The following is a 26678-nucleotide window of genomic DNA, read 5'->3' on the forward strand; positions in this document are numbered from 1 at the left end:
AGACTGAGCTTTTCAAAATTATTATTTTGTAACACTTTTTAAGGAGATAGGGGCCTCATGTGCAGACATATCACAAGTCCCATTTTGAGAGAAGGCAGCATTTAAAGACACAAGCTGTTTTTTGGTAGCAAGGATTAAAGGGGAGAAAACAGGAGCAGAGTGACTGAAATGTGGCCTCCTTTCTCTGTGAGTAGAGTGCTAGCCTGCATCGCCTCACCAGTCAGTAGGAAGCGAGTTGGTAGCCACAGAGCACAGGGTTTCCAGCCACGGATCACTGAGACATCTGGGTCAAGGTGGCCGACAGAAGCAGAGGCAACCAGACCTTCAGGAGCCCTGAAAGGAAAGTAATTACAGGGCTGCTGCTAGCACTGATGTGCACAGTTTATGTGCAAAACTAACATGAACTGCTTCCTCTAAACTGACCAATAGGAAAGGACACCCTCTCTGGGCTGATCAGTTAGAAAAAGGAAGCTTTCTCTTTATCTGTCCTGAAAACCAATTAGAAAAAGGTGCCCTCCCAGGTGGGCCAATCTGAAAAGGGCAGGCTTTCCGCAGGCACTAGCCTTGGTATCCCCTCAAAAGGGCACTTACTCAACCTTGGTGCCCTTGAGGGATATTCGCAAAGGGTAAGCCTCTTGGGGATACCTTGACTCTCCAGCTCTGAGCTCACTGATACTGGGATGAACTAGCTCAGGTCAAATACTAGGTTGGTGTAACAACCTGCTCGGATCTAGGTGCCAGGAGCCAAGCAGGACACGAGTTACACAGATTCACTTTTCGTCTAGATTTTCAGTCAATTCAGTGGCCATAAAAATCAAGGGCCGTGAAAATGCTGCCGGTCCCCGGCCTTTGTGGTCAGAGGAGCAGAGAAGCAGAAAAACAGCGTTTCTTGTTTTTCTGCTGTGTTCATCCCGGCACTAAGCATCCTGAAAAAGGTGTCAGAGATGAGCCTTGAAGCTTCAGGAAGTGCCCAAGGTTCAGATCTAGAGTGTGTGCTTGTTCACTGTGTACAGGTGTGTAACAAGTATGTGTCTGTATATAGAGATATGCACACATGCAGCTACAGCTGTCACGCACCTCTGTGTGTGAACGTGAGTATGTGCACGTGACCTCGTGTGTGTGTGAACGTCTGGGTGATGTCTGTTCTTGTGCACCTGTCTGTGCGTGCCTGCGTCCATGCACACTGTCGTGGGACAGCATGGCTATGTGTGCAGCCCCAGGTCCAAGGCTTTCCGTAAGTGCCGTCACCTCTTCAGAGCTCAGCTCGAGCAGGCCAGGTACTCCAGCATACCCTGGGCCCACAGATAAAAGCCCCAGAGGAAGGTTCTGGTGCAAGTCCCTGTGCAAAGAGGACCTGAACTTACCCGAGCTACTGGGAGCAGCCCTTGAGACTGTGGCCTGGCTCCCTGTGGGAGGAAACAGAAGGATCAGTGCATGGGGAAGCCTGGGTGAAGCCCCTTCCAGCTAGAGTGGTCTTTTTGAAACCCCAGTCTGATCATGTCACTCCCCTGCTTTGGACCCCTCAGGGGCTGCCAGCTACTTTCAAGAGAAAGGCCCAAAACCTTAGCAAGAACCACATGTCTATTATATTTCAATTAAAAGGAGGGGGAGGGGGAGGAGGGGGAGGAGGGGGAGGGGGGAGGAGGGGGGAGGAGGGGGGGAGGAGGGGGAGGGGGAGGAGGGGGAGGGGGAGGGGAGGAGGAGGAGGAAGGGGAAGGGGAGGGGGAGGAGGAGGAAAAGAAAGAGAAGAAGTACTTTAAGGCCTCACATGGTCTGGTCCCCAACCTGCACCAGCTCACCCTCCTCCTTCCATCCTGCCTGGCTTTATCCCAGTTACTCTAGCACAGTAGGCTCCCTCCTGCCACAGGCCCTTTGCCCATGCTCTACTCTCTGCCTGGGATTCCTCCCTCTCCTCTGCTTCTCCTGACCCCTCTTAGTTAATCCCTTCTCAATTTCCAAACCTCAGCTCCATTCTTCCCCAATCCTCCTCACTAGGTCTGCTCCCCCTGCCGTAAGAGCTTAGAGTTCCTGATCCATTTTCGTGACTGCACTTATCGCAACTGCAGAGATACATGATTATTTGAATGATGTCTCCCCTACTGGTCCGTAAGTGCCACATGAGCCAGTCTTGTACCTGTTGCTGCTCATCCTGAGACCCTAGCCACTAGCACAAGGCCTGGCACAAGGCAGGCATGAGAAGACAGCTGTGCAATGAATGAATGAATGAGAACCGGCAAGAGGAAGGCAGCTTATAGTCTACCTCGCCTCGCAGGATTTACTTGCTCCAGTTCTTCAGACCCCAGTAAGACCCCAAGTGCCAGGTTCTGTCACCCCTCCTCATCTCCAGAGAACATTTCTTGCCAGGAATGTGGGGATGGGAGGGGCCCTCTTACCTTTCCGTGTGATGGGACCCAAGTTTAGGACATGGGTTTGGTCTATGAAGCCCCCCCTGCGGAATCTGGTCTCGGAGCAGGTCTGCAGGGAGAGGGTGACAAAGAAATCTTTCCACAAGGGAGACTGAATGTGGCCCTGCCAGGGGGAGTGGGCTACACCCTTCACAGGAGCAACCTCCTGCCTCAGGCTGGGATTTGAGGATGGTAGAGGCAGGGGTTGTTAGGAGATCGGTATACATGGGCTCATGTCCCAGCTCTACCATATGTTAGATGTATGATCTTAGGAAAGTCACTGAGCCTCTGCGCCTCTCTCCCCATATAGAAAACGGGACAGGTAAAATACCTCCCTCCCAGAGCCGCTGTGACGTATTAAAAAGTTAACACACATAAGTCGCACTCAGTGCTTAAAAATGTCAGTTTCTGTTATTAGAACACAAGCTTGCAGATAAGCCAGAGGTTCTGTTGCACTGCCCTGACCCCACCTGACTTCCCCACAGCCTAGGTCTCCTGCCCGGCTACAGCAGCCTCATCTTATTGCTCTGTCTACCCCTGTACTAAAACAGAAACATGTCTATATGTTTTCTTTGAACCTGTGGCCAAATGTCTTCGGTTATGGGAGCTGGGCGTGGCGGAGGACGTGGCGAGCAGGCTGAGGGAGGGGAGGTGACTCACAGGTTTGCACTTTTCATTCACGGTGTCACAGAGGTACACTTCACAGTGCAGGTAGACCAGGTCATAGTTTCCAGCAAAACGGAACATCTGAACAGAAAAGCGCCCCTGAGGGGACTCCCCATTCTCCTCCACTTGGATGGTTGAGTCCTCCGTGCGTGGACATCTGGGAAGGTTACGTCATATAACATGGTTGGTTAAGCAAACACTCTGGGGCCAGACTTCCTGGATTTAAATCTCACTCCACCACTTATTAGCTGTGTGACCGTGGGCCATTTACTTAACCTTTCTGAGCTTGTTTCCCTATCTACGTAGGAGGAATAATAATTGTAGCCCACACCATAAGATAGTTGCAACGATTAAATGAGTTAAAATTACAAAGTACTTATTACAGCATGTGACGTACAATAGGTGATACATATATATGATTCTAAAGTAAAAATGTCATCGGTACAGAGCTGCAACCATCCTAAAGTCAGCACTTCCTGATTTCCCAGGAAATGGCATGCAGGAATCATTACCTACCATTTATTGGCTGTTCACTGGTGCCTGGTGTTAATTTTAACAATGGAAATGTCAGCACCACTGACCAAATTGGAGTGTGTATGCTCATCTACACACATACACAACGCACCCGAACACATGGATAGAAACTCAAAACTGCACGTTCGGAGACTCACACGGGTGCTTGGCTGGAGCAGTACTCTCGGCAGGCAGATCAGGTACCCTGTCTGCCCTTTCACATGATCTGCTCAAAATGGATTTAGAAAAGGGGCTGAAGGCTGATTGCATAGGAGAACCGAGAAAGGAACTTCTGGGGGTGGTGTTCCCTCTGCTCTGTGTCCCCTACAACTCAGATCCGACTTCGCTTGGCAAAATAAAAGCCCTGAGGTTAAGGGGACCCACCTCATGAAAGGCAGAGAGAGTGGCATCCAGCACTGCCCTCGGCAGCCCCAGTGTCTCCTCTAGCTGCCCATGGTCTCCCCAACTTGTCTCCTCTTTACACACCCCGTGATATTCTGAGCCTCTCACAGACTGGTGGTCCTCAGCCCAGCTCCCACCCATGCCACGGCAGAAACACAGGGCCACAGCCAGCATTTCTTCATGCTTCTTTTTCAAAACTTTCCAAGTTTCCCACAATGTACATGCTCTACCTTTATACTCAGACAAAAAAAAAAAGCTTAAAAAATCCCTGCATGGTAGGTTTTATTTATGCCTATTTCACATACGAGAACATGAATATCCAGAGAGATGAGCTGACTTGTGTCTCAAACTAAGAAATAGCAAAACCAAGATATGACCCCAAGCCTCCATGATGCCCCAATCGAGGTCATGCCAGCATTTTCCAAATTTCAGTTCTTTTTTTGCCTTATCCAGAAACCATCTCCATGAATGCTTTCCTGTTTCCCAATATCTGTATTATTATTTTATATTATTATAGTATTATTACTATTTTTCTTTAAATCTACACACCGTTTTACTGAAATACATCTATTTTTTAGAAGATCACAACCACAAATAGCAAACCAGTATTAGTTGCCATATATAAAACGTGACCATACTAATAAATATAAAGTAAAACAGTGCTATTACATTTTACTTAGACACTGTTGACTGTAAAAGGCCCCAGACTTCTGCTCTCCTTTCTTTTCGTTGCAAAGGGAGATTAGCAAATAACAGAAGTGTGAGCCTCAGATGAGCACCCGGCTGAGACTTTCCCCCTTGATTTGACCATGCAGATTCTAAGAGAACTGAAACAGAAATAGGTCAGGGTCTCCTGGGAGTGCTCTCTCTGATTATTCTATTAAAATTGCAAATGCCCTCCCCTTTTCCTGCTTAGGTTTTTTTCCATAGCCCCTTCATCATTAATATGCATGCCATGGATGTCACTTTTGTTTAATTGTTGGTCTCCCTGCTTAGAATATCAGCTATATGGGGGCAGAGATTTTTGTCCGTTGTATTCACTGTTATTCACACAGCCTGGCACACGTAAACTTCCAATTTATGAATGAATTTATGAATGAAACTGTGAGCTACTTTCTCACAGTGTGGTTCATGGTTCTCTAATGCACTTGAGCCCAAAGCAGCCCATCTGTGTCCTGCCTGTTTCAGTTGGCCCTTGGCTAACCATACCTCCACTGCACTCCTCCCAGCCAAGTGCCAGCCTGCTCCTGCCTGGGGCCTGCCTCTCCATCAGGTTTCTCATCCTTTTCTGAGTCCTGGACCCCCTCCACCATCTGGTGAAGCCCATGCTTCCCTCCTCAAAAATAATGCCTTAAATGCATAAACTAAATTACATAAGATTATAAAGAAAACCAATTAAACATAGCTCTTAAAATATTAAAACTTTTGATACATGCATTATATATTTACATATCTATTATATAAATGTATATATATTTACAAGTGCATGGATTCGATATTACATCAAATAATATCTAGTAGAAGTTCTAATACTATAGTAACTAAAAAGTATGATGTGTGCAAATGTTTTCATATGTCCTGCTAATATTTCTGTGGTTTCTTGCCTATATCATAAGGAATGGCAATGCTAAACTTCAGCTAGAGGTGAATGAATATAAAAATGTACTTTGTACCCATCCAAGTCCAAAGACCCTCCCTGCTCCCAAATTCCATCCATGGGCCTTACCTGTCCTGGATGATGAAGTACTTCAAGGGGTCTGTGGCATTGCTGCTGGGTGTGGCATAACAGTTGGTCATCAGCAGTGCAAACCGGGACAAGTCGCCCCCATCCAGCATGGTGCCCACATAGAGAAACGCCTCGGTGGACAGGGTCACGGAGGAGCCTTGGTAGGGCTGCACGTAGGCAGGGCTCTGGAAGAGCGCCATCCACACGGTGAACGTTCCGGTCCCACCCATGCTGATGTTTAGGGCACTGCTGGAGGAGAGGGGCTGGTGAGAGAACCAGAGCTGAGAACAACAACAGACAGGTCATCCTTTCTGGTCTGCATTCCTAAGCAGGTCCTGCCAGTTACTTGCATTTTTATCCAGCAATAGGACTGGAACCCACCAACCATTGCTCTGTAAGCTACACACAGGTCACTTAGGGATCTTGGTGAAATGCAGGTTCTGGTTCTGTAGGTTTGGGGTGGGGCTCAGGGTTCTGCTTTTCTAACGAGCTCCCGGGTGATGCTGCCGCTTCTGACCCATAGACCGTATTTTCTGCAACATGTCCACCCCTCAGGTGTGGACTGCGTTCAAGAAGAGCAGCGAGCACTTTCTCTAGGGAATCACCGAGATTCCTTTTTTGGTCTTAATCCAGAACAGTTTAAAAAGATGGGCTATGAGTCCTACAGGCCTTAGTCAGAGTTCTGGCTCCACCTACAGCAGAAGATTGGGGGTTGTAAAATGGGTTATTTTAAATCACATTAAAAACAGCCACACTGACGTAGACTCCATGGGATTATCCTACAAAGGACACTGAAAGACTGAAGCCCGAGGAAATGGGGTACATGAGGAATAGTCATGTGGAAGTCCATTTCAGAAGTGAGAATGGGGTTATTGGTTTGGACTTGGTTAGACTGGAATGAGATTTCTAGCTCAAGCCAGAGAGAGATCTGCATACAGATGTGTTGTTCCCTGCAACCTTCCAGGCCTGGGACATGGCCACGTTGCTCCAGGGCACTGCTTGGCCAGGTGATGCTCCACACAAAGGCAGACAATGAGTAACTGTCTTCCTTCAAGTCAGCCAAGCACCCTCATCAGTGCCCAGTGCCCTTCCCCAAGTCTGGTTGGCCCAGGGAACATGTGACTATGGGCAAGCTTCAAAGAAAAGGTCATGGTAGAGTGGGGACTCTATGCCTGACGGCCTGGGTTTGAATCCCAGCTCTGTCATTTACTAGCCTCTACAACTTTGGACAATTTATTAAACCTTCTTTGACCTTCAATTTCCATATCTGTATAATGGGAATAATAATAATACTTACACCTCCTGGGGTGCGCTAAGTTTTCAATGAGATGTTCCATGTAGAGCACTTAGCACAGTGCCTTACATATGGTCAGCTCTCAGTAAACACTTGTTATCATTACAACTATTATTTTTTTCCAGTATCAGCTTCATTGGCTTGTGATTCATCCTATTCAGAGATTTTCAAGTTTATTCAGCAACAGGATCCTTTTTTTTTTTAAATAATAAAACTGATAAAGATGTGGTACATATATATACAAAGGAATACTACTCAGCTATAAAAAAGGATGAAATAATGCCATTTGCAGCAACATGGATGCAACTAGAGATTATCATACTAAGTGAAGTAAGTCAGAAAGAGAAAGACAAATACCATATGATATCACTTATATGTGGAATCTAAAATATGACACAAATGAACCTATCTATGAAACAGAAACAGACTCACGGACATAGAGAACAGACTTGTGGTTGCCAAGGTGGAGGGGGTTGGGGAGGGATGGAGTGGGAGTTTGGGGTGAGCAGATGTAAGCTTTATATACAGAATGGATAAACAACAAGGTCCTACTGTAGAGCACAGGGAACTGTATTCAATATCCTATGATAAACCATAATGGACACAACATTGTAAATCAACTATACTTCAATTTAAAAAATAGGAAAAAAATAAAACCTCATGTGGCACTCAACGTGGGTGGAAGTTTTCTGGTTCCCACCCCTAAATCACCTCGTTAAAGACCCTCACACTCCAAGAAGCATAAATTGTAAACCCCTCTTTATTCAAACTCCTTCCATTTACAGAGAAAGAAACTGAGGTCCAGATATGGGGTACAATTTGCCCAGTCCCATAGCAGGTCTGAACTGAGACCTCTCCCTCCTTTCCTCTGGTCCAACCACCCTACCCCTCTGATAAGCCAGGGACCCTAACATCGGTTTCACCTCTGCAGAGCACTTTTGTGCTTCTAAGAAAGACAGTCGAGCATTGCCAAACCCATTTCACATATGAGAAGACTGACACTCGGAGTGGGCCATCAACTTCCCAAAGCCATCTGTGGGATGGAGCCAGGATTTGAAAGCAGCCCCCAGACTTCCTAGCTGGGCTCCTTAGGGGCTCCTTATGGAGTCCAACACTACCTCCCAGCCACCTCCCTCCACCCAGCTTCTTATGGGCGGCAGTTGACAGGGAAGCTAAGGGCCTGGTGCCTAAGGGGTTGTGGGGTGGAGCCGGCCAGGGACGTTGGGGACCCTCTCTGGCCGCACCTGACCATTGGCTGCAGGGAGGTCTTCAGGCTGACTTTCATGTCCAGGGGATAGGAGCACGCAAAGTTGATTTTGATGTTGCGGTCACGGATGATGAGCTCATCTGCCAGGTAGAGAGTGTTGCTGTATGTGGCATGAGTTTCATTCCTCTGTGTTAGGGTGGGGAGGTGGGGGGAGGGAGGGTGGGAAAAGGGGCATAGAATCTGAGTAAGATTCAAAGCCAAAGGTGTTGAAACTGCCCTCCCAGTTTCCGTGAGCACGACTCATGTGCTAGCCCCCTTCCCTCACCCCAGCTAAACGCTCATATTGCATCATTGCACTGACCATGCAATGACCCTAAGAGGCAAGGCAAGCACCTCCCTGCCTCTTGAAAGGAGACAGAAGTTCATGGGAACTGCGTGACTTGCCCCTGGTCCGGGGGCTCTAACAAGCCTGGACTCTTCCCATCACCCCATGCTTCCTCTCGCAAACACTACAAAGACTGAAAACCACGTACCGAGTCATCATTAATGGTGGAACTTCAAAAAACCATATCTGGCAAATGACCATTTTTTCCTTGTTTCTTTTGTCCTCTTCCTTTTTCTTTTGGGGGATGAGGGAGAGGGGAGGAAGCAGAGCCCACTCACACAAGTGTTTACCTCTGGGTCCCTTTGGAGGAGGCTGCTATAGCTGAGGTCCTGGGTCTACAAACATCAGTGATGCAGACCCTGCCTCCCAGGATGGCCAGAGACAAACAGATCTGCTTCTGAACTCAGCGCTGATACCTACTGGCTTAGAACAGTCATTGCACTGTCTGGGCCTCACCTTTCCCATCTGTAAAATGGGGAACTATCACTATGGATCATCCTCTTATTTGCAGCTAACATTTACCGAGCACTTATTATGTGCCAGTCACCGTCCTAATCATTTCACACACATTAACTCCTTTAACCCTCTTAACCCTATGCAGTAGGTACTATTATTACTCCATGTTACAGCTGAGGAAGCTGAGGCACAGCTAGGTTAACTAAGTCACCCAAACTCACACAGCTAGCAAGTGGTAGGGCTAGGCTTGAACCAGGCAGTGCTCTGACCCTGTCCCACGTTGGCCAGAACGTACCGTCATCACCGTCCCACAGGGCCCAGCCCTGGCTGGGGTCACCACGGACATCCAGTCCCGGTTGCCCCTCTCAGGGAAGCCCGAGCACTGGCTGTCCCGCAGGTACATGAAGACCTTCTCAAAGCCCAGGCTCTGGACCTGGCACTTGCCCAGGGACAGCTTAATGTCATTGACCCCACATTCCAGCCTGCGCTCCAGGAGGGAGAGATCTGAAATGATTAGAGAAGGCAGGATTGGAGGGAGGTCTGGGACCACAATTCAGGGTACGGCACATCCCCAGGGCCCAGGCCCAGCTAGCCAGGTTGGCCACCAGCTGGGGGTACTCAGACTCGCTTCGGTCTGCCACTGTGGTCTCCCTTCTGAGAGAGATGGAGACGTGAGACTGGATTCCCAGCTCACTGGATGAATCCACGCGACCAACCACCAGACCATGTTACCCTAAGAGTAGGTTGTATACAAAGAACAGTATTATTATCTTTGGGTCGTTCACTGCCCAGGCATTAAATAACATTGAATCCCAGGAAAAGAAAACAACACAACACAACAAGCAAACAAAAAAAGCTAATAAGTTAACTGCAATTTCTTTCCATCCTTTCTACATCAAGGAGACAGTCCTCAATATCTGCTAATGTTTTCAGTGCTCTACACTTGGTAATTTTCCTTTGAAACAACAGAGCGCAGACCTCTGGCTAAGCATTTGCAGCACATAACAAAATACGGTTGGACTTTTTAAATTGAAGTATTTACACAGCTGCTGAAATTGAATAACTTTCTTTCATTGTATTCATTTTTACTGTTACCGTCTATGTAGGGTAAGTGTTACTTCCCACAGACAGACACAGCAGTGAACTTCAATGTCCCAAGTTTACTTAAAAGAAGGATGTGACTAAAATCAGGACTGGAATTTGGGAAATACTAGCCTGCTTCAGTCATTATACATATGGGGAAACAGGTTTAGAGATGGCCAGGGCCCAGCTCAGGGTCCTCAGCTGGTCAGTGGAGGGCCGGGCCCAAGAAACTGCAGACTGCGGGCCACGCCTGCATTCTTGTGCTGCAGGAATATGGTTCAGGTAGCCTCGGGCCAACAGGTGGCAGCCACCTGTATCCACTGTGGTGCAGGGGGCCTCAGAAAGAAGGCTGGGGGTGAGGTTGTTCCCCAAGCTCTGGGAGCCCAGAGAGCTTCTTGCTGGATTAAATGGATGTTACCGGACTGGCTTTCCACTCAGATTGGATAATAAGCATTCCCTGGATCATCCCCACAGGCCCCCAGTTCCCACACAGGAATGTGTCCCTCCCCTGGTCGCTGACATTTCTCAGCACCTCCCCTCCTCCCCGCTGGCCTCACCAGTGATGCTGAGGTCCTGTTTGCACTGGCAGTGCCATCTGCCATTATCCGACTTGCAGTCCTCGTCTACACTGCACTCCTCACACGTCCCCTCCACGGAAGCGGGGTCTGCAGGGTTATAGACAGACAATCAACAAAGATGCGCTCCAGTCCCTCGAGGCGCCCACGTGGCCCGGTTGCGGTGGCAGGGAGTCACCCACTCACCTGTGCAGTAAGCCAGATGGCACTCGGGGGGCGCCGTCAGGTTGTAGACGTAGTAGCCGCCGGCACAGGCCTTCACCTGGACGAGCGTGTCCCACAGGCAGCAGTGGCCGCTCCAGTGCGCGCAGGCCCTGCGGCTCACGATGCCCTCGCTGCTCGATGGGTGCGTGCCATTGAGCCACATGGGGGCGGCCGTGTTGCAGCGCAGGACGGGCACGCAGGTCTCGGCCAGGCGCACGCCGCCCTGGCCCACGAAGCGGTACCAGCCGGCCACGTCGGAGTCACAGGCGTAGCCCGCGCCGTATTGGGCGCTGCGCCAGTACTCATCCAGGATACGGTGGGCCTGGCACGGGTCGGCGCACACGAGCGTGTCGCCCTCGTGCACGCAGTCCAGGCCAGGCCCGCAGGAGCCCGGGGAGCACTCACAGTGCCTCCCGTCCCCCCAGTAGCCCGCGGGGCACACGCACGAGTAGTTGCCCTCGCTGTTGACGCAGGAGGCCAGGGTGTGGCAGTGGCTGAGCCCTGGCTCTGCACACTCATCCACGTCCGTGCAGCCGAGCTCGGAGCTCAGGCGGAAGCCTTCGGGGCAGACGCACGTGTAGGAACCTGGGGCGTTCACGCAGCTGCTGGGGGCAGAGCAGTTGTGTGTCCCAGGAGTGGCGCATTCGTCCAGGTCCTCGCACTCGAGGCCGTCGCCAGTGAAGCCCGCCTGGCAGGAGCACGTAGTGGCGGCCCCATCCTCCGAGCAGGTGGCATTGCTGTGACATTCAGAGCAGCTTCCTGCGGACAGAAGAGACCAGACTCAGAGTGGAGGCCGCTAGGCCACTGGTCACCCAGAGACTCTTCCCGTGTCCCTTAGGGTACCCACGTTCTTTAAGACTTAGCTCATAGCCGACCACCTTCGAAAGAAACAAACCAAACTCCCCTGATGGTGTCTAAGCATTGCCTTCAAGCTGTGTCTTCTTTTCAAATGTCCACCTTTCCACCTCCAGAGGAATAATGCAGAGTTCTTGACCTTTGGTAGCACTTAGGTGACCCTGTCACCCCTTCCCCGACTTGGTACATTCTATGCCTTTTGCTCAGATCTCCTTCCCTGCTTCCTCTCTCTATCTGGCGGTGGCAGTCACACTTTATTCCTCTGTGACAATAATAATAAGATCGTATGGAGAAATCCAAACGAACCTTCTGGCCAACGCGATAACAGTAAAGATAGTAAGCCGTTGTTTATTAAGCACCTAGTATATGCCAGACACTGGGATAGGCACTTTCTATTCATTAGCTCATTGAATCCTCTCCAATGGCCCTGGGGAATGACTTTTGTATTTGCCCTTATTTTAAAGGTGAGCAAACAAGATTCAGAAGTTTTAAGCCACTTGCTCCACTGGTGAGCAGCAGAGTTAGGACACAAACCGAGGTGGCAGGACCATAGAGTGTGTGCTCTAAACCACGACAACACAATGGTATTTACTCTCTGTCCCAAAGTACCCCAGCTGGGGATTGTGGGGTGGTGGCCAGCTCCCTTCTCCAAGGAAAAGCTGGAGCAATGTGCAACCCAATGGAATGGTCACTTAAGAGTTAAACGGGAGGTATTTGGGAGCCACCTGGGTGTGTTCACATCGCCTGTGTGGTTGAATATGTTCTGGACCTTCCAGTGACGTGCCAGGGGGCCTTAGTGATGTTCTAGACTTTAGTCTCTCAATATGTGATCCAAGGACCACAGCAGCAGCATTATCTGGGAGCTTGTTAGAATGCAGAGTCTCAGGCCCCACTCCGGACTTACTGAATCAGAATCTGCATTTTAGTAAAATTCCTGGGTGCGTCCTATGTACATTATAGAGTAAGAAATGAATTTAGAATAAAGACTGTGCAAATCCCAAGCATGATAGGAGAGGGATCGAAACCGCCTCTGCTAACATGGGCACTGCTCACTGTACGCACACAGCACTTACTCGCTGCCGAGGTGTCAGAGACTGCAGCTATGACGACCCAAGAGGTCACCACCACTACCATCCACATTAAGGTCGAAGAGAAGAGCCACTTCATCTTTTCTGCTCTTCTCAGCTACTTCTGGTCTGGGGAGACTTTCCCAAAGGCAAGGAAAGGTTGGCCTCTTGGGGTTTCCAACTTGTCCTTGACACCTGAAGTCCTGTGAACAGAGACGGATGGGATAAACACATGATTTAACTTCCAGCCCCACAGTTGGAAGGAGTACTTTGGTTGTGCACTGCGTAAGTCCAGGAGATGCCATTTATGTGAACCACAAAAAGTGTGTATTGTTGTGGCCTTTCTTTGGTGGGGTTTTCCTCTCTGTGGCTCTACTCTTAACTCCCACTCACATCCCAGCATCGGCTTCCCCAGTTTCAGCGCATTTGGAAGAACTGAATCTCTCATCTGGAGCAGGAACCAGCAAGACGGGGGAGTGTTCTGGACTCACCATCTTACTGGAGGCAGCTTTGGGTCTTAACAGCCAACTCCTGATCCCCTGATGGGAAACTTTGAACTTGCCCAGATACGTTTATTCATTCAACAAACATTTATTGAGTAGTTACTATGTGCCAAACAGGGAACTATGCACCAAGGTGACAGACAAAGTCCCTGACTTCATGCAGCTCACATATTGTAAAGAAGTGGCTTGAGATAAGCAACTTGAGAGGTGATTAACCTTCGTAATGTATTTTAATGTTTCCAGAGTGCTCACTTATTATTTCACCCACCTGGCAAAATAATCTACTATTACCCCAATTTTTACAGCAGCAAAATAGCGTAGCATGGTGGTTAAATGTGTGGGATCTGGAGCCTGCAACCAGGATTCAAATCCCTATTTTACCAATCACTATGATTGGTAAACTCAGAGTGTAACACTGGGCAATGTATTTCAATTCGCTAAGACTTAGTTTCCTCATCTATGAAATAGAGATCAGTGCTTGCACAAACTGAGTGACTACAATGCATCAGGCTCACTGTGAAGAAGTCCCCTGTCATCAAAGAACCTGTGACCTAGAAAAGTGTTTTGCAAGCCTTTGAGACAATGATCTGCTATAAGGAAATTAGTTTATGCCATGACCCAGTACAGCTGCTTGTACACACACACACACACACACACACACACACACACACACACACACGCACATGCACATGTGAAATGAATGTTTTATAAAACAATGCTTACCATTACGGTGTGCATTCCTTGATGACATATTCTATTGTATTTAATTAAAATAAAATTCTGAATGTAATCCACAAATGGTTTCATGATCCACTAATAGGTTGTGACCTATAGTTTGGCTAATAACCGCCTGCCTATTGTGGTCCAGGGATTAACTGAGATGAGATGTGCAAAGCAGGCTCAGAGCAGATACTCTTGTTCACTGCCGTATACCCCACTGCCTGGTACATGGTAGCCACTTCACAAATAGGAATTGAATGAATGAAAAAATTGTTATTAGGGAAGCACAGGCTGAAAGAGAGGGGGATTGACTTACCAAAGCTCACAAAGCCAATGGTCAGCAGAGTGAGGACTCAACCTAGGTCTGACCCAATGTCCAATCTCTTCATTCCTGCTCCCCCCTCCCTCAAACAGAATGGAAATCAGCAGAAGACCAGATGGGGAGAAGCGGCTAGGAGAAGTGAGAGCTGCAGATAGCCTTACCTGAAGCCAGAAAGGTAGAATTAATCCGTTTACAAGTGTGTGCCTCCTATATATATATATATATACACACACACACACACACATCTGCCCCCCACTGGCACGCTCTCCTCCAGTTATTCTCTGGTTCTATTTCTCTATTGTTTTCCCGGGGGTGGAATACTTTCCCCCTTTGGCACAGTGTTTTCCTTTCCTAGGCTGTGAGGTGGTTGTTATTCTTTTTCCTAATTGGTAGAGACCCCAAATGATTGACATTGGGGGTCACACTTGTGCCCACAGTTACAAGCCCTCTGTTTTGCACCTTTTGGAATCAAGAGATTCCTTAGTTAGAAATTAACTGGGAAAACAGTGCCAAGTTACTGGGCTTGTTCTTGGTCACTCAAAAGGACGAGGTGGAGCCAGGCAGAGGTCAGAATCTGAAGCCAGGCTGCGCCAGGAGAAAAGGGTGTTCATTGCCCATACTGGGACACGTACCTGTGGTCACTCGGGTCCCAAAGCACACTGCATCCTCATGGGCTAAGCCAGCTCCCCGGGGGTCCAGATGGGAGCAGGAAAGGAGCTGAGAATGGCTGAAGGTCAGAGGCAGAAGATAACTCAGACATCGTTGGACCAGACTCACTTTATGAATGAAGAAATCTGAATTCCCACAAAGGAAGGTCCCTTGGGAGGTGGATAACTTTGTGATTGAACAAACTAACTTTGGAGTCAGTCCATCTGAATCCTCATCTGCCATTGCTGTGTGCCAGTAGGCTCGTTTCTTTCCTTCCTGAGGTCATTTTCGTCATCTATAAAATGACAATACCCATCTCCTAGAGTTGTTACGGTGATTAAAGGAGATGATGCAAGTAAAGGCACGTAGCAATGATACCATCTGTGGAAGTCACTGCCGATGCTGCTTTGCTGGTGTACAGACACGGGGTAGAAAATGACAGAGCCTGGCTGGGTCCAACCCCGTGTCTCCTGACCTAATTCCATGCCGACGGAAATCCCATACTGAGAAAAATCAGATGTGTGTGAGCTCAGGCTGCGCAGGAAGTATGACAATGGCCCACAGCACTTACTTTTTCAGGGCTTTCTTCTTCCGCCTGGTTTAGTGGTTGGGCGACCATCGGCAGCGTCACACTCACCTCCTCAGGGGAATTTCATAGGTGTGACATTACTGGGTCAAAGAGGTGGCACAGTTTTAAGAATTTTGATACCTCTTCCCAAAAAACACCCCAGAGAGATCTTTAAAAATGAGTTTACAATCCCACCACAGTACTCACCCACCCTGAGCACTAACTTTCATCTTTGTCGAAAAGTGAGAAATATCTCATTGTTATTTACTTTGGCAGTTCTTCGATGAAAAGGGACGTTATTATCTTTTCATTTGTTTACTATTATTCTTTTCTGAACTGGCTGTTTGTATCCTTTTCCTTTTTTTCCCCCATAAGAATATGTCTTTTTTTCCCTCTCTTTTCTATAGCTTAAGAAGAAAATAAAAGTTCTTAATATTCTTTTTCTCCATCCTGGATGGTGAATAGCATTTCTGGTTGGTGCACATGAGGCTCTGTCAAAATCCGAGTTTGGGTGTCTCTCAAGGATTAAAGATGGCGCTCCAGGTGGCTCTTGGAGTTGTTTGAGCAGAGATCCTGGACAGGAACATGGGGAGTTTGGGCTGGAGACTATTCATAAGTCTAATAACCACATAATTCTAGTTTCTGTATTTGATGCTTTTACACCTTGAGACTTTGCTGACTTTGGAGGGACTACCCCATGGAAGGCAAACTAACGCCTAGAGATAGCAAGGAATATCTCACGATGTGTACCCTTGCCATCTCTAGGAATATCATATCCCTGAGAGCATGACTTTCCTGTGCACAACTGCCAGTCCAGAGCCCATCCCCCAACCCCTCCTCTATCAGGCTCACACTCAGGGCCACATTTTCCCTGCCCTAATCATCCCAGGGCCAGGTGCCAGACAACTAGGGACAACTCCCAAGTCCCAGAGGCTGCTGAAACTATTCAAACTAGCCAATCCTAAACCTGCTTACCTTGCCTCTTCTGTTCCTTCCTATGGAAACCACAATGAAGGCTACAGTTTCAAATTATAGCTAAAATTTCCCCTTGCTTTCTCTGCCTCCTGACCAAGCCGGTACTTCCCTGTGTGCCCCACCCATGGCGTGGTGTGTACCCTACTCTTGGGATCTGTGAGTATAATAAACTGTCTTTTCGATGACAGTTATCTCATCTGTTGGCCTTGCCACACCTGAATGATAATCAAACCTACATTTTAAAACAATAAGCATCATCCTCACTCAACACAGCTGGATCATCTTGTGAGTTTTATCTAATTGGCTATTTTTCCACTCTTTCTTCTTCCTACCCTCTCCCCAGTCCCACACACTTAATGACATCATGGCATACTTCATTGGAGTAACTAAGCCATGCCTCCTACATCTTCTCCATCTACCTGCCTCTGGACTCATCTCCCACATCCCCTCTCCTGTCATGATGGAGACAATATCTTTCTGCAAAAGGCCTTTCTCTCCCTGTATGCTGTGATGACCTCCCAACAGAGGGTCATCACCTGCACCACCTACCCATACTGTTTACCCCAATCTGAGCCCCTACTTCCTAAGGTCCCAGTTGCATCTGGGGAGCCTGCAGGTAGCACACCCGTTTTCTGGCTTGTGGCCAGTCAGGGGCTCTGTTCCATGTAATTTAGTTCGAGCAGCCCCCGTGGACCCCTCCTGCTTAAAGCCACTGGCAGCCACGTGGCTTTAAGACTGAAGCAGGTGAGCCTCGCATCGTGTCCTGAATACTAATACCTGCCCCTGTTGGGGCAACTGGTTCAGGTGAGTTCCAGGGCCCCAGGCTGTTCCCTGCTTGGTCTGGTTGTGGACAGGCTGGGTTTGGGGGAAGAGAGACAGGGACACCGGCTCCGGAGGCACAATCAGCCTTTGTGTTACATGACGGGTAGAGCGTGGAGAGGCCCAGATGGCGTGTGCAGACCTTGGTCCCTAAAATATTATGCCCTCCTTTTCCCAAGAGAAGGTTTATTATCACCTGACTGAAATGAATGTTACACACCAGCGGCATGAGTCTGAATGACCTCCTAACATGTCTACATCCTAATCCCCAGAACCTGTGAATGTTATCTTACGTGGCAAAAAGGACTTTTGGGCATGATTAAGTTCAGTATCTTGAGATGAGGTTACCTGGGCAAGCCCAGTGCTATCTCAGTGGCACTTATGAGAGAGATGCAAGAAGAATTGGAGGAAGTAGGAGACGTGAGGATGGAAGCAAAAGGTCAGAGTTCTTTGAAGAAGGAACCATGAATGCAGGCAGCCACTAGAAGCTAGAAAAACAAGGCGGTACTGCGAGCCCTCACGGCTATGGCTTTTTAAAAGATCACTTTAGCATCTTTAGGGAATATGGATTTTGTGTAACGTGTGTGGGGCATGGAGGTGCAGAGTGGCAGTAGAGGGACCAATTAGAAGACTTCTGTGGCTGAGACTGGTGGGTGGAGATGGAGGGCAGTGGGAGGAGTCATGTGTTTAGGTAGAGTTACCTTTATGGTAATAAAAGGAAAGAGGGACCTTGAGGGTTGGCCCAGGATATGACTGTTTAAGTGAGTGGGTCATTTTTGAGATGTGAAAGACTGGGGACAGATCTGGAGTTGAATCTCTTTCTTACTGTGCTAAAATGAAACGTAAAAACATCAATCCACCTCTTTGAAAGCATCAGCCACCCTCTGGGGACCCCAGCCTGATGGTGGTGGTGTGTGCATAGTGGTTAAATGCACGGTCTGCGGAGTGAAATTGCCTAGGATCATATTTCAAGGGCTTACTAGCTGTGTGATCCTGCCTGGTTGCTTAACGTGTCTTTGCCTCGGTTTCCTCATCTGTAAAATGGGGATGATGAAACGTAGCTCCCGGTGAGGTTGTGAGAACTAAGCAAATGCCCACCATGTTGTAAACACTCATTAAATGTTGCTCTTATGGCTTCCCTTGCAGCCCTATGTGAATTCCAGGCCAAACAACTCTTCTAAGGCAGCACCAGCCAGGAAAAAGAGGTAATGAATAAAACAGGGCCAAAGACATTGAGGGGCTTTTATTATCCAGCCTCCACCTGCCTACCACAATTATATATAATTTTATTTGGAGTAGATGCACTCACAAAATGATGCCAGGACCTGGGAAATGGGCACGCTTTCTCCTGGTTTTGGAGAGGCTACAGTTCTTCCTTCACTCTTGGCTTCTTCTCCTGTCCTGGAGGTCCCTCTGGCTCAGCTACCTTTTCCTCCTCCTCAGTCATTTCTTTCTGCCCAGCTGGCCCTTCCAGCTTGGTCAAGTTCTCCAGCTCAGGCAACTTCTGTTCTGGTAGCTCTTTCTTCGTAAAAGGTACCTCCTTTTCCTCAACTAATACCTCCTTTTCTGTCACTTCACTTTGCTCAACAGACAGTAACTATTCAAGAAAAGAAGAGTGGGAGGGACAGAGGGAATAAGGTGGAAAAAGAAACAAGAGGCAAGAATTATGCGATAATTATTGTAATTGCCAAGCTGCCTTTCTCTGCTCTGTGCCCACAGTGGCGGCTGTCCCAGGCCTGGCTACTGAGATCCATTCCCGGACATTTGCTAGGACTAAAGAGTAGGTACTTTCTTTCCAAGCTGAGAGGGTGTTAGCTGAGAACTGAGGAGCAGTCATTGCCCCTCTGTGGGGAAATGCCTACTTGGGAATGAAGCCAACACAGAGGAAAACAGAGATGGGGAGACAGAAAACAACTCTGAGCTTCAGGGTCCACCCACATCTGACGTTCTCCCAGTTACAGGGGATAAATTCCCATTGCTGCTTACGCCAAAGGGTACTGTGGTTTCTGACATCTGCAACTGAAAGGGTCCTAACTAATACAGATGACACCTTCCAGCAGATGGCCTCACTGAGGCATGAACAGAATTAGGAGAGAGTGGAGATTGTAGAATGATGCCGGAGGGCAAGAGCCCATCAAGACATGAGGTTACCCAGTCAGGAACAGTGGACCCAGGGAAGCAGCCTTAGGAGCTGTGTGAGACTTCAGAGCGTTTGCCCTTCTCAGTGTTTCTCAACTCCACCTTTCTGGTAGTAGGTGTCCTTGAAATAAAGTCATCCAAACTGGATTCATCCTCCATTCTCTCCAAAGTGCACAAGATTATGGAAATCTTGGTACCCTCTTTCCTAGTCCACTGAGTTCCTGATGGTTCTGTGTGGGACACAATAATCTAGGGTACGCTGTTTCGCCTTACCTCCTCTTCGTCCTCTGTCTGGATCTCGATTTGACTTTCCAGGAAGTCAGAAAAGCCCTTCAGGGTATGTTCGCCCGTATATAGTACAGCCTAGGAAGAAAATGGAGCAGGGTAGAAATGGTAGCCCCTTCTTGCAAAATACTCAGGGATTGCTGCACAGGGAAATCCAGACTCAAATTCCTAACAACCTAAGTGCAGTAAGCAAGTTCCTTAACTGCTCTGAGCCTCCATGACCATGGTTCTAACATAAGCATAATGAAACGTCCTCCATCACAGGGCTGCGATGCAGTGGTTCAGAGCAAGAATTTTGGAGCCACGCTATTGGGGCTCAACCCCTGGCTTCATCACTCAGCAGTGTAGTCTGGTGGCTTCACCTCTCTATGACTCAGTTTCCTTAACTGTAATATGAAGATAATAACAGTCCCTACCTCATGGTGCTGTTATAAGGATTTAATGAGTTACTCTACGAAAAGCCCTTAAAACAATGCCCGACTCATAGCCTGCACTATATATATTTGCTATTATTCTTATTATTATTACTAAAGAATAAGAATAGTTATTTTACAAAGTGTCTGGTCTATGTTCTTGCTTAGTCATCACTAGCTTCCTTTCCTCTTGCAGTCTTTAAGAAGATTAGGCAACTGCTTACTGCCCTCTGGCTGTCCAAACTCCTTTTCAGATAACTGAAGATCTGTGCCAGGTCTACCCTTTCAATCTAGGCACATGCATCTTTTGCACCAGGAGGATGACATCTCTTTCACCTTTCTGCGGCCGGCCTTCTGCCTATGCCCTTGTTCACGTTATACTTCTTACCTATACTTCACACCCTTCTGATTTAAATCCCCACCGTTCTTCAAAGTCTCATGGCTGCATGAAGACCTCCAGCCACATCTGTCCTCCAGTATGTGCCCTATCCAATTCCAGTTGCATTTGGAGAGGAGCCCATATCCTGACTTTTCCTCCACACTCAGTCATACTCTTCTTAGGAGCAGGGACTTTGGCTTGTGATTCTTTGATTGACATTCTTCCCCACATGCCAAAGTGGCATGAAGAATGTGTTGCATGAACACTGGTGATGTTCGATGATTCTAACACCAAAGTGTAAAATACTTAATTGTCTCTATTACGCATTCTTTCTTCTTCTGATAGCACTCCACCCCCAATACTCACACGGTGACTCCCCCGACCTTATTCCATATAGTCTGAATCAGGCTTAGTCCTAATACCAGAGGGAACCACTTGACCTAGGCCTGACCATCAAAACACCCACATCGCCTTGACCACAATGACTGGGTCAGGGGGGACCCAATCAGACTGAGTCTTGGGACTTTTGTGAAAGCTAATGGAAAACACTCTCTAACTTGAATATGAGAAGATAGTAAGGGCTGGAGCTGAGAATGAAGCTGATTTGGTAAAAGGCAGAGCTGGAGACAGGGAGAGACTGAGTCCATGACAATAATGTAACATTTCCAGTTATGTGACTCCCAAGAGCCCCTCACTTGTTGAGAGTCAGCGGGGAAGAGCCTGAAGATGGGGTACCGGTCCAGGTGCGTCAGCTGAACGTCATTTGCTGTGATGTCAATCTTGGCGATGGTGACTGTGGAGTGGTTTTGATACTTTCTACCCAGCTCTTCCAACACTGGGAACAGCGCTCTGCACTTTTGGGACCAGGGTGCATCTGGAAGAGAAGGGCCATCACTCAGGGTCACACTAATAAAGACCCTGAAAGCCACACTCCCACGTAGACACGGTCACTGTGTTCCACTAATGGTCTGTTGCCATGCAAATTGCAGCCCCCTTCTCTTCTAATAGTATGTTAAGTTACTTTACATTTCAACCATAGTACCTGATCATCATGAACTAAATTAGAAAAAACATAATAACCTAGCCCCCTTCCATCCAGACACTAAAACTTTTTACATGTTGGGACATTTTCTACTGTTCTCTGAAAATTTTCCTTTCCACTCTAGCTGAAGAGGAAAACCAAGAAAAATATTTATGATAGATGATTCCTCATGTTCTGCCAGAAGGTGTGTGTGTGTGTGTGTGTGTGTGTGTGTGTGTGAGATAGCATGAGAGTTTTCCAACAGAGGTTAAGCTCACAGCTCAAGGTCATTTAGTTAATTAAGCAGAGGAAGTGGGATTTGCAGACAGGTTGTTTTGAGCTGTGACCATGGTATCACACTGCCTTTCAGTCCCGTGGAGGAGAACGCACCCAGGAAGTGAACATGAGGTTGTGACAAGTACAACTACCCCCGGGAAGGGGACACTGGACTTCCCCCTTGAGCTCTTGTGTGTGGCCCAGTCACGGGGACCTATGGAGAGAAATCTGGGACCAGCTCCAACGTGGAAGGGAAACAACCTTGCCTGCCTGCTCCATTAAAATTGCTGGCTCTGTGGGAGGCGTGGCGTCAAAGGCCCTGGTTATTACATTTGGATGCTCAGCCCATTTACACACCAAGGGCTTCTGTGACCATCTGCTCTCCCAGCTGAATCCCCGAATCTCCCTGGGATCCCAATGGGCCCTAGGTTGGAACACGAGGGGGCCTAATGGCGGCGGTCCCAGGGAGCCAATCTGACAGCCCTGCTTCCAAGAAAATGAAGCTGCTTTTGCTTTTTACCAGAACTAAGTGGGCATTCTCACGACTCCCAGTGTCCGTGAGTACAGAAAGTCCTCCCTAGCCTCTCACTTAAAGGCAGCAGGTCATGGTAATTCAGCCATGCAGACTTTAAACACCTGGCTCTGTGCATGAACGTCCATTTTAATGGGATTTTGAAAGGCCTGCATGATGTAATCCAGCCCTTGTTTCACCCTCCAGGCAATGATGGCATCCAAGCCGGATTTGAACTTTTTGCCTTGCCATTTACTTGCTATGTGACCTGGGGTAAGGTAATTAATTTCTCTGAGGCTTGGTTCCCTGATCTGTATCATGGGGAAATCCACTGGACCTTCCTAAGAGGCTTGTTTAGAGGAGGAAATGAGAGCAGGTATATAAACTGCAAACTCATAAGTGCACAATAGATGGTAACTCCTCCTGTTAAGTAAAAGAGATGTCTGAAGTCACTGCATTACCACCCTTCTCTGTGTCTCAGGGTGGAAGAGAAGGTCCCTGGCTTTGGCTCTCACATGCAAATCGGAAACAGTGAGGGAAGGGCAGTAGTTCCTGGCTGAGCACTGGAAATAATTATAACAACAGGGAAAATAATAGCAATAATACCTGTCCTTTATCAAATGCATACAAGATGCCAGACACTGTTGGAAGTCTTTTACATGCATGATGTGGGTCTTCAGTTTGGCTGCACCAACTCAGGTATGTTAAGTGTGGGCCATCTGAGAAGTTACTTAACTTACACTGGTCACTGGTACAGCAGTTTACTAGAGTAGGCACTGGATTCAGGCTGACTAGGTTCCAATCCCTTACTTTGAAGTTCACATACTAGCTGCCTGACTCTAGTAAAGTTTCTTTACTTCCCTGGGACTCTGTTTACTCATCTGTAAGGTGGGAGCAATAAAGTAGCCACTTTCAAAAGTAAGGTGTGAGGGTTAAATGAGATACACAGGCCTGGTTTATCTAGCATTCAATCAGCCATCAGCATTACTGTTGTTACAAATGGTAGCAGGCCTGATTATGAGAAGGTATTCCACACATTCCAAGAATTTGATTTGGGGGGAGAGTTGCTTTGTAGCTGATAGCATCTTTTTTTTTTTTAACATCTTTATTGGAGTATAATTGCTTTACAATGGTGTGTTAGTTTCTGCTTTATAACACAGTGAATCAGCTATACATACACATATATCCCCATATCTCCTCCCTCTTGGGTCTCCCTCCCATCCTCCCTATCCCAGCACTCTAGGGGGACCCAAAGCACCGAGCTGATCTCCCTGTGCTACGTAGCTGCTTCCCATGGAATTAAAAAAAAAAAAAAAAATGGTTCTGAAGAACCTAGGGGCAGGACAGGAATAAAGACACTGATAGCATCTTGATCCAAACTCTTTGGATGTCTGAAGACCATTCTTGGCATGGTGCTTTGATAGGTTTTGGAGATTCTGGTACCCAAGAATTCAGGAGCTACACTGAAAAGTAATGTTGAAGCCACTGCCTCCAATGGCCTCTGCAGAGATACTTACAGAACATCACAAATACGTCCCTTTCCTTGTCAAAGACAATGACGTTGAAGTTCTTCCCAACAAGCTGCTTAACCGGCCCCCTGTCCCAATATTTTGGAATTTCTTCACTGGATTGATGTTTCTAGAAAGCAAATTTGAGAGATTTTAACGGTCTCCAGAAAGGGATTGGCATTTGGGGCTCCCCACCCTGACTGGAAACAATGGAAGACTTTCTCCTGTTCTTACAACCGCCTTGGGAAAGAGTTGGAAATGCTGAGCTAGATCATGAGCTAGATGTGCAGCCTAGATTGTCCGGGGCACTGGAATCAGAGGGCTGATGAGGCGGCAGGGCTCCAAACCGGGGTGGATTCTAGCATTTCAAATACATGATTGTTAGAATTCTTAGATGAGAGTGCGTTTCACATCATTAACTTCTAAACTAGTTTGTGTCTCTTCTCCCAAAAATATAGCCACCCCCAGCTACCCCAAGAATCACACTAAGATCATTTTATGTGACCTATAAAATATTTGTCACACTTCGTTTCTTGACACCTTCTCCAAGCTCATCGCCATTCTTCCCTTGCTTGCTTTCTTCAGCCATGCTGGTTTGTTCACCCAAAGGGCTAGCCTTCCACCCACTTCCTTACACCCACACTCCCTTCTCTATCAGATTTATCTCTAACTCAGATTTATCTTTCAGAATGATCTCAGAGGAGGACTTCCCTGACTCTACCCCAGACAAGGTCAGGCCCTGCTTTCATAAATTCTCATAATACTTGGTACTTTTCCTGCATCACTTATTTATCATTTACATTTATTTTTCTGGTTATTTGATTAATGTATCACTATCTCAATGAATGGAAAGTCACAAGGGACTTTTTCCTCCCCCATGATTAAGTACAATTGAGTACCAGCACATCATGAGACCTCAGTCAATGTTCTGTGAATGAATGAAAGAATGAACCCAGCTCTTGCTTCTCTTTGAAGAAAGTGGTGAAAATCTCAGAACATATATTTTTCTCTGCAACCATTATTTTCTGAATATCTCTTGAATTCACACCCTCATCTCTGTCTGCACTGCTGCTACCCTTGGTCATGTAGCTTGCATCTCTCATCTAGGTCACTGTGATAGCCTCCTACTGTTCTCTCTGCATTTCCTCCTAACCCTCACCACACCTTTATTCTCCTACAAGCGGATTCTACCTTCACCAGACAAATCTGGCTTCCCACTGCTCTTAGGGTACCAAATCCTTAATATGCTTACAAGTCTTTGCTGTCTGGCCTTTGCCCAGCTCACCAGCCTCGTCTCCCACTATAGCTTCCCTCATCCCCACCCCAATCTCTGGAAAGGACCTGAAAATTCTTTGTGAGGGAGCGTAAAAAGTGTGGGGACTGGATATGAGAGACGGGGAATGGAGAATTAGAAATGGGCCAGATCAGGCACGTGACATATTATAGGTCATGCGAAGGATGCCCGTCCTCATTCCAAGAACACAAGAGGATGTGCTGGCCCTTGAGAGGAAGATAGACACCTCCTGAGATATAACCAGAGGGAGAGAAAGAGGACAGGCAGAGCTCCAGGGAGGTGTGTAGATGTGGTGATAGAAAATGAGGGGCTCCTGTCTGAAGCCTTCTGTTTTCTTAATGATATATGATTACAGTACTCAGTTCAGACTGCAAGTAGGAATGGGGTTGGAGGAGAAACAGACTCCGAGATTAAGAGAATGAACAAAGAGAAATTTATATAGAAATGTCAGGGCATTTCTAAGAGCCAACAGGATATTTGGTTTGTGATTCCAGGAAGCCAGGCTGCCTCGTGGTGAGGTCCTTTTTCTCCAGGATTGGTCTGGAAGCAGTAGGGAAGTTAAGTTTGGGTTCAACAGGAGTGGTGATTTTGCCTGGTAAATACTACAGGGTGTAGAGGAGGTGGAAGGTGGAAGGGATCAAAGAGTTAAGGGAATCATCATCAGAGCGGTGAACCGTGGAATCCAAGTTCATGAAGGAGGGCAATAAAGGGATGGTGAAACAGGATCAGGAGACTGGAGGCCATGAAAAGGGTTAGGGATTGTAGCAATGTGGCTACTAGAGAAAGGAACTAAGAGGACGGGAAGTGTGAAATCAGGCTTGCAGAGGGGCTGCCACCTCTAGAGTATGGCCATAAGAGCAGGTGGCTGAGAGGGCATGGACACACCATTACCGGAGAAAAGACCAGGGCTTTGGATACTGACATCTCTGTAAATGAGGGCAGAGTAGGGGTCGAGGGCAGGTCTGGGACGAGGAGCTTAAGTCCTCAGAGAGCGAAAGGGAAGTGATCAGAACAGCAACGGGAATCAGGAGCAGGTGGCCTAAAGTCCAAAGGCGTGGAATCCAAAGAATCTGGACTTTCTGAAGGCAGAGGAGGAGAAAGGGTTTGGAAGTGGCATGGAGGACACCAACCTTACCAACTGGCCTGTGATAATGTTGTCCATTAGACAAAAACCAGCTTTCATCAGAGAAGGCTGAGGGGAAGCAGTGTCTGTGGGGGGATGGAGAGAAGGTAGTGGGAGCCCTCCAAGGTAAGGTGACCATACATTCTGGTTTGCCTGGAGAGTCCCAATTTATTCCTGCCATTTCAGAACACTTTTTAAAATTGCTTCCATTACTCTCAAAAGTGTCCCCATTTGGAAAATAAATAATATGGTCACCTAACTCAGAAGGACATAACTCAGCAGGGTGGTTGAGGATATAGCAAGAGCTAAATAAACAGCAGGTGGTTATGTCATGGG

The 26678-nt window shown here is 47.6% G+C and overlaps 2 protein-coding genes across 3 annotated transcripts in view; both read right to left on the reverse strand.

The window, feature by feature from the left end:
- UMOD (uromodulin) lies at positions 1 to 25064 on the reverse strand. 2 transcript variants are annotated; one of them, XM_049699055.1, is made up of 12 exons: positions 25054 to 25064; positions 20512 to 20520; positions 12845 to 13003; positions 10899 to 11675; positions 10695 to 10802; positions 9350 to 9558; positions 8251 to 8399; positions 5713 to 5958; positions 3066 to 3228; positions 2394 to 2475; positions 1365 to 1406; positions 1 to 333 (listed from the first exon to the last, which is right to left on the reverse strand). In XM_049699055.1, exons 3-12 carry the CDS (start codon positions 12936 to 12938, stop codon positions 272 to 274), a joined length of 1932 nt encoding a protein of 643 aa, XP_049555012.1. In that variant the 5' UTR covers positions 12939 to 13003; positions 20512 to 20520; positions 25054 to 25064; the 3' UTR covers positions 1 to 271. The 2 variants fall into 2 exon arrangements, with proteins under 2 accessions (XP_049555012.1, XP_004285755.1); XM_004285707.1 differs by lacking the exons at positions 20512 to 20520; positions 25054 to 25064 and adding an exon at positions 14545 to 14559 and having other exon boundaries at positions 12845 to 13041.
- Positions 18726 to 26678, reverse strand: part of PDILT (protein disulfide isomerase like, testis expressed) — a 36827-nt gene continuing 28874 nt past the window's right edge. The window contains exons 8-11 of the mRNA XM_004285708.3: positions 23935 to 24055; positions 21305 to 21483; positions 19806 to 19895; positions 18726 to 18990 (exon numbers count right to left, since the gene is read on the reverse strand). Of these exons, the coding sequence (XP_004285756.2) occupies positions 18757 to 18990; positions 19806 to 19895; positions 21305 to 21483; positions 23935 to 24055 (624 nt within the window). The 3' untranslated portion in view covers positions 18726 to 18756. The remainder of the gene's footprint in view (positions 18991 to 19805; positions 19896 to 21304; positions 21484 to 23934; positions 24056 to 26678) is intronic.

This window comes from Orcinus orca, chromosome 16, assembly GCF_937001465.1.
Source record: "Orcinus orca chromosome 16, mOrcOrc1.1, whole genome shotgun sequence".
Lineage (NCBI taxonomy): Eukaryota > Metazoa > Chordata > Mammalia > Artiodactyla > Delphinidae > Orcinus > Orcinus orca.

What these genes read in the sequence shown, in the direction of transcription:
- UMOD (XM_049699055.1), bottom strand. Translation starts at nt 12,938, where the DNA reads ATGAAGTGGCTCTTCTCTTCGACCTTAATGTGGATGGTAGTGGTGGTG. An exon ending in ACAGGACCTCAGCATCACTG is followed by an intron (nt 9,559 to 10,694) that starts GTGAGGCCAGCG and finishes TAATCATTTCAG; the next exon opens with ATCTCTCCCTCCTGGAGCGC. An exon ending in TACTTCATCATCCAGGACAG is followed by an intron (nt 3,229 to 5,712) that starts GTAAGGCCCATG and finishes TAACCTTCCCAG; the next exon opens with ATGTCCACGCACGGAGGACT.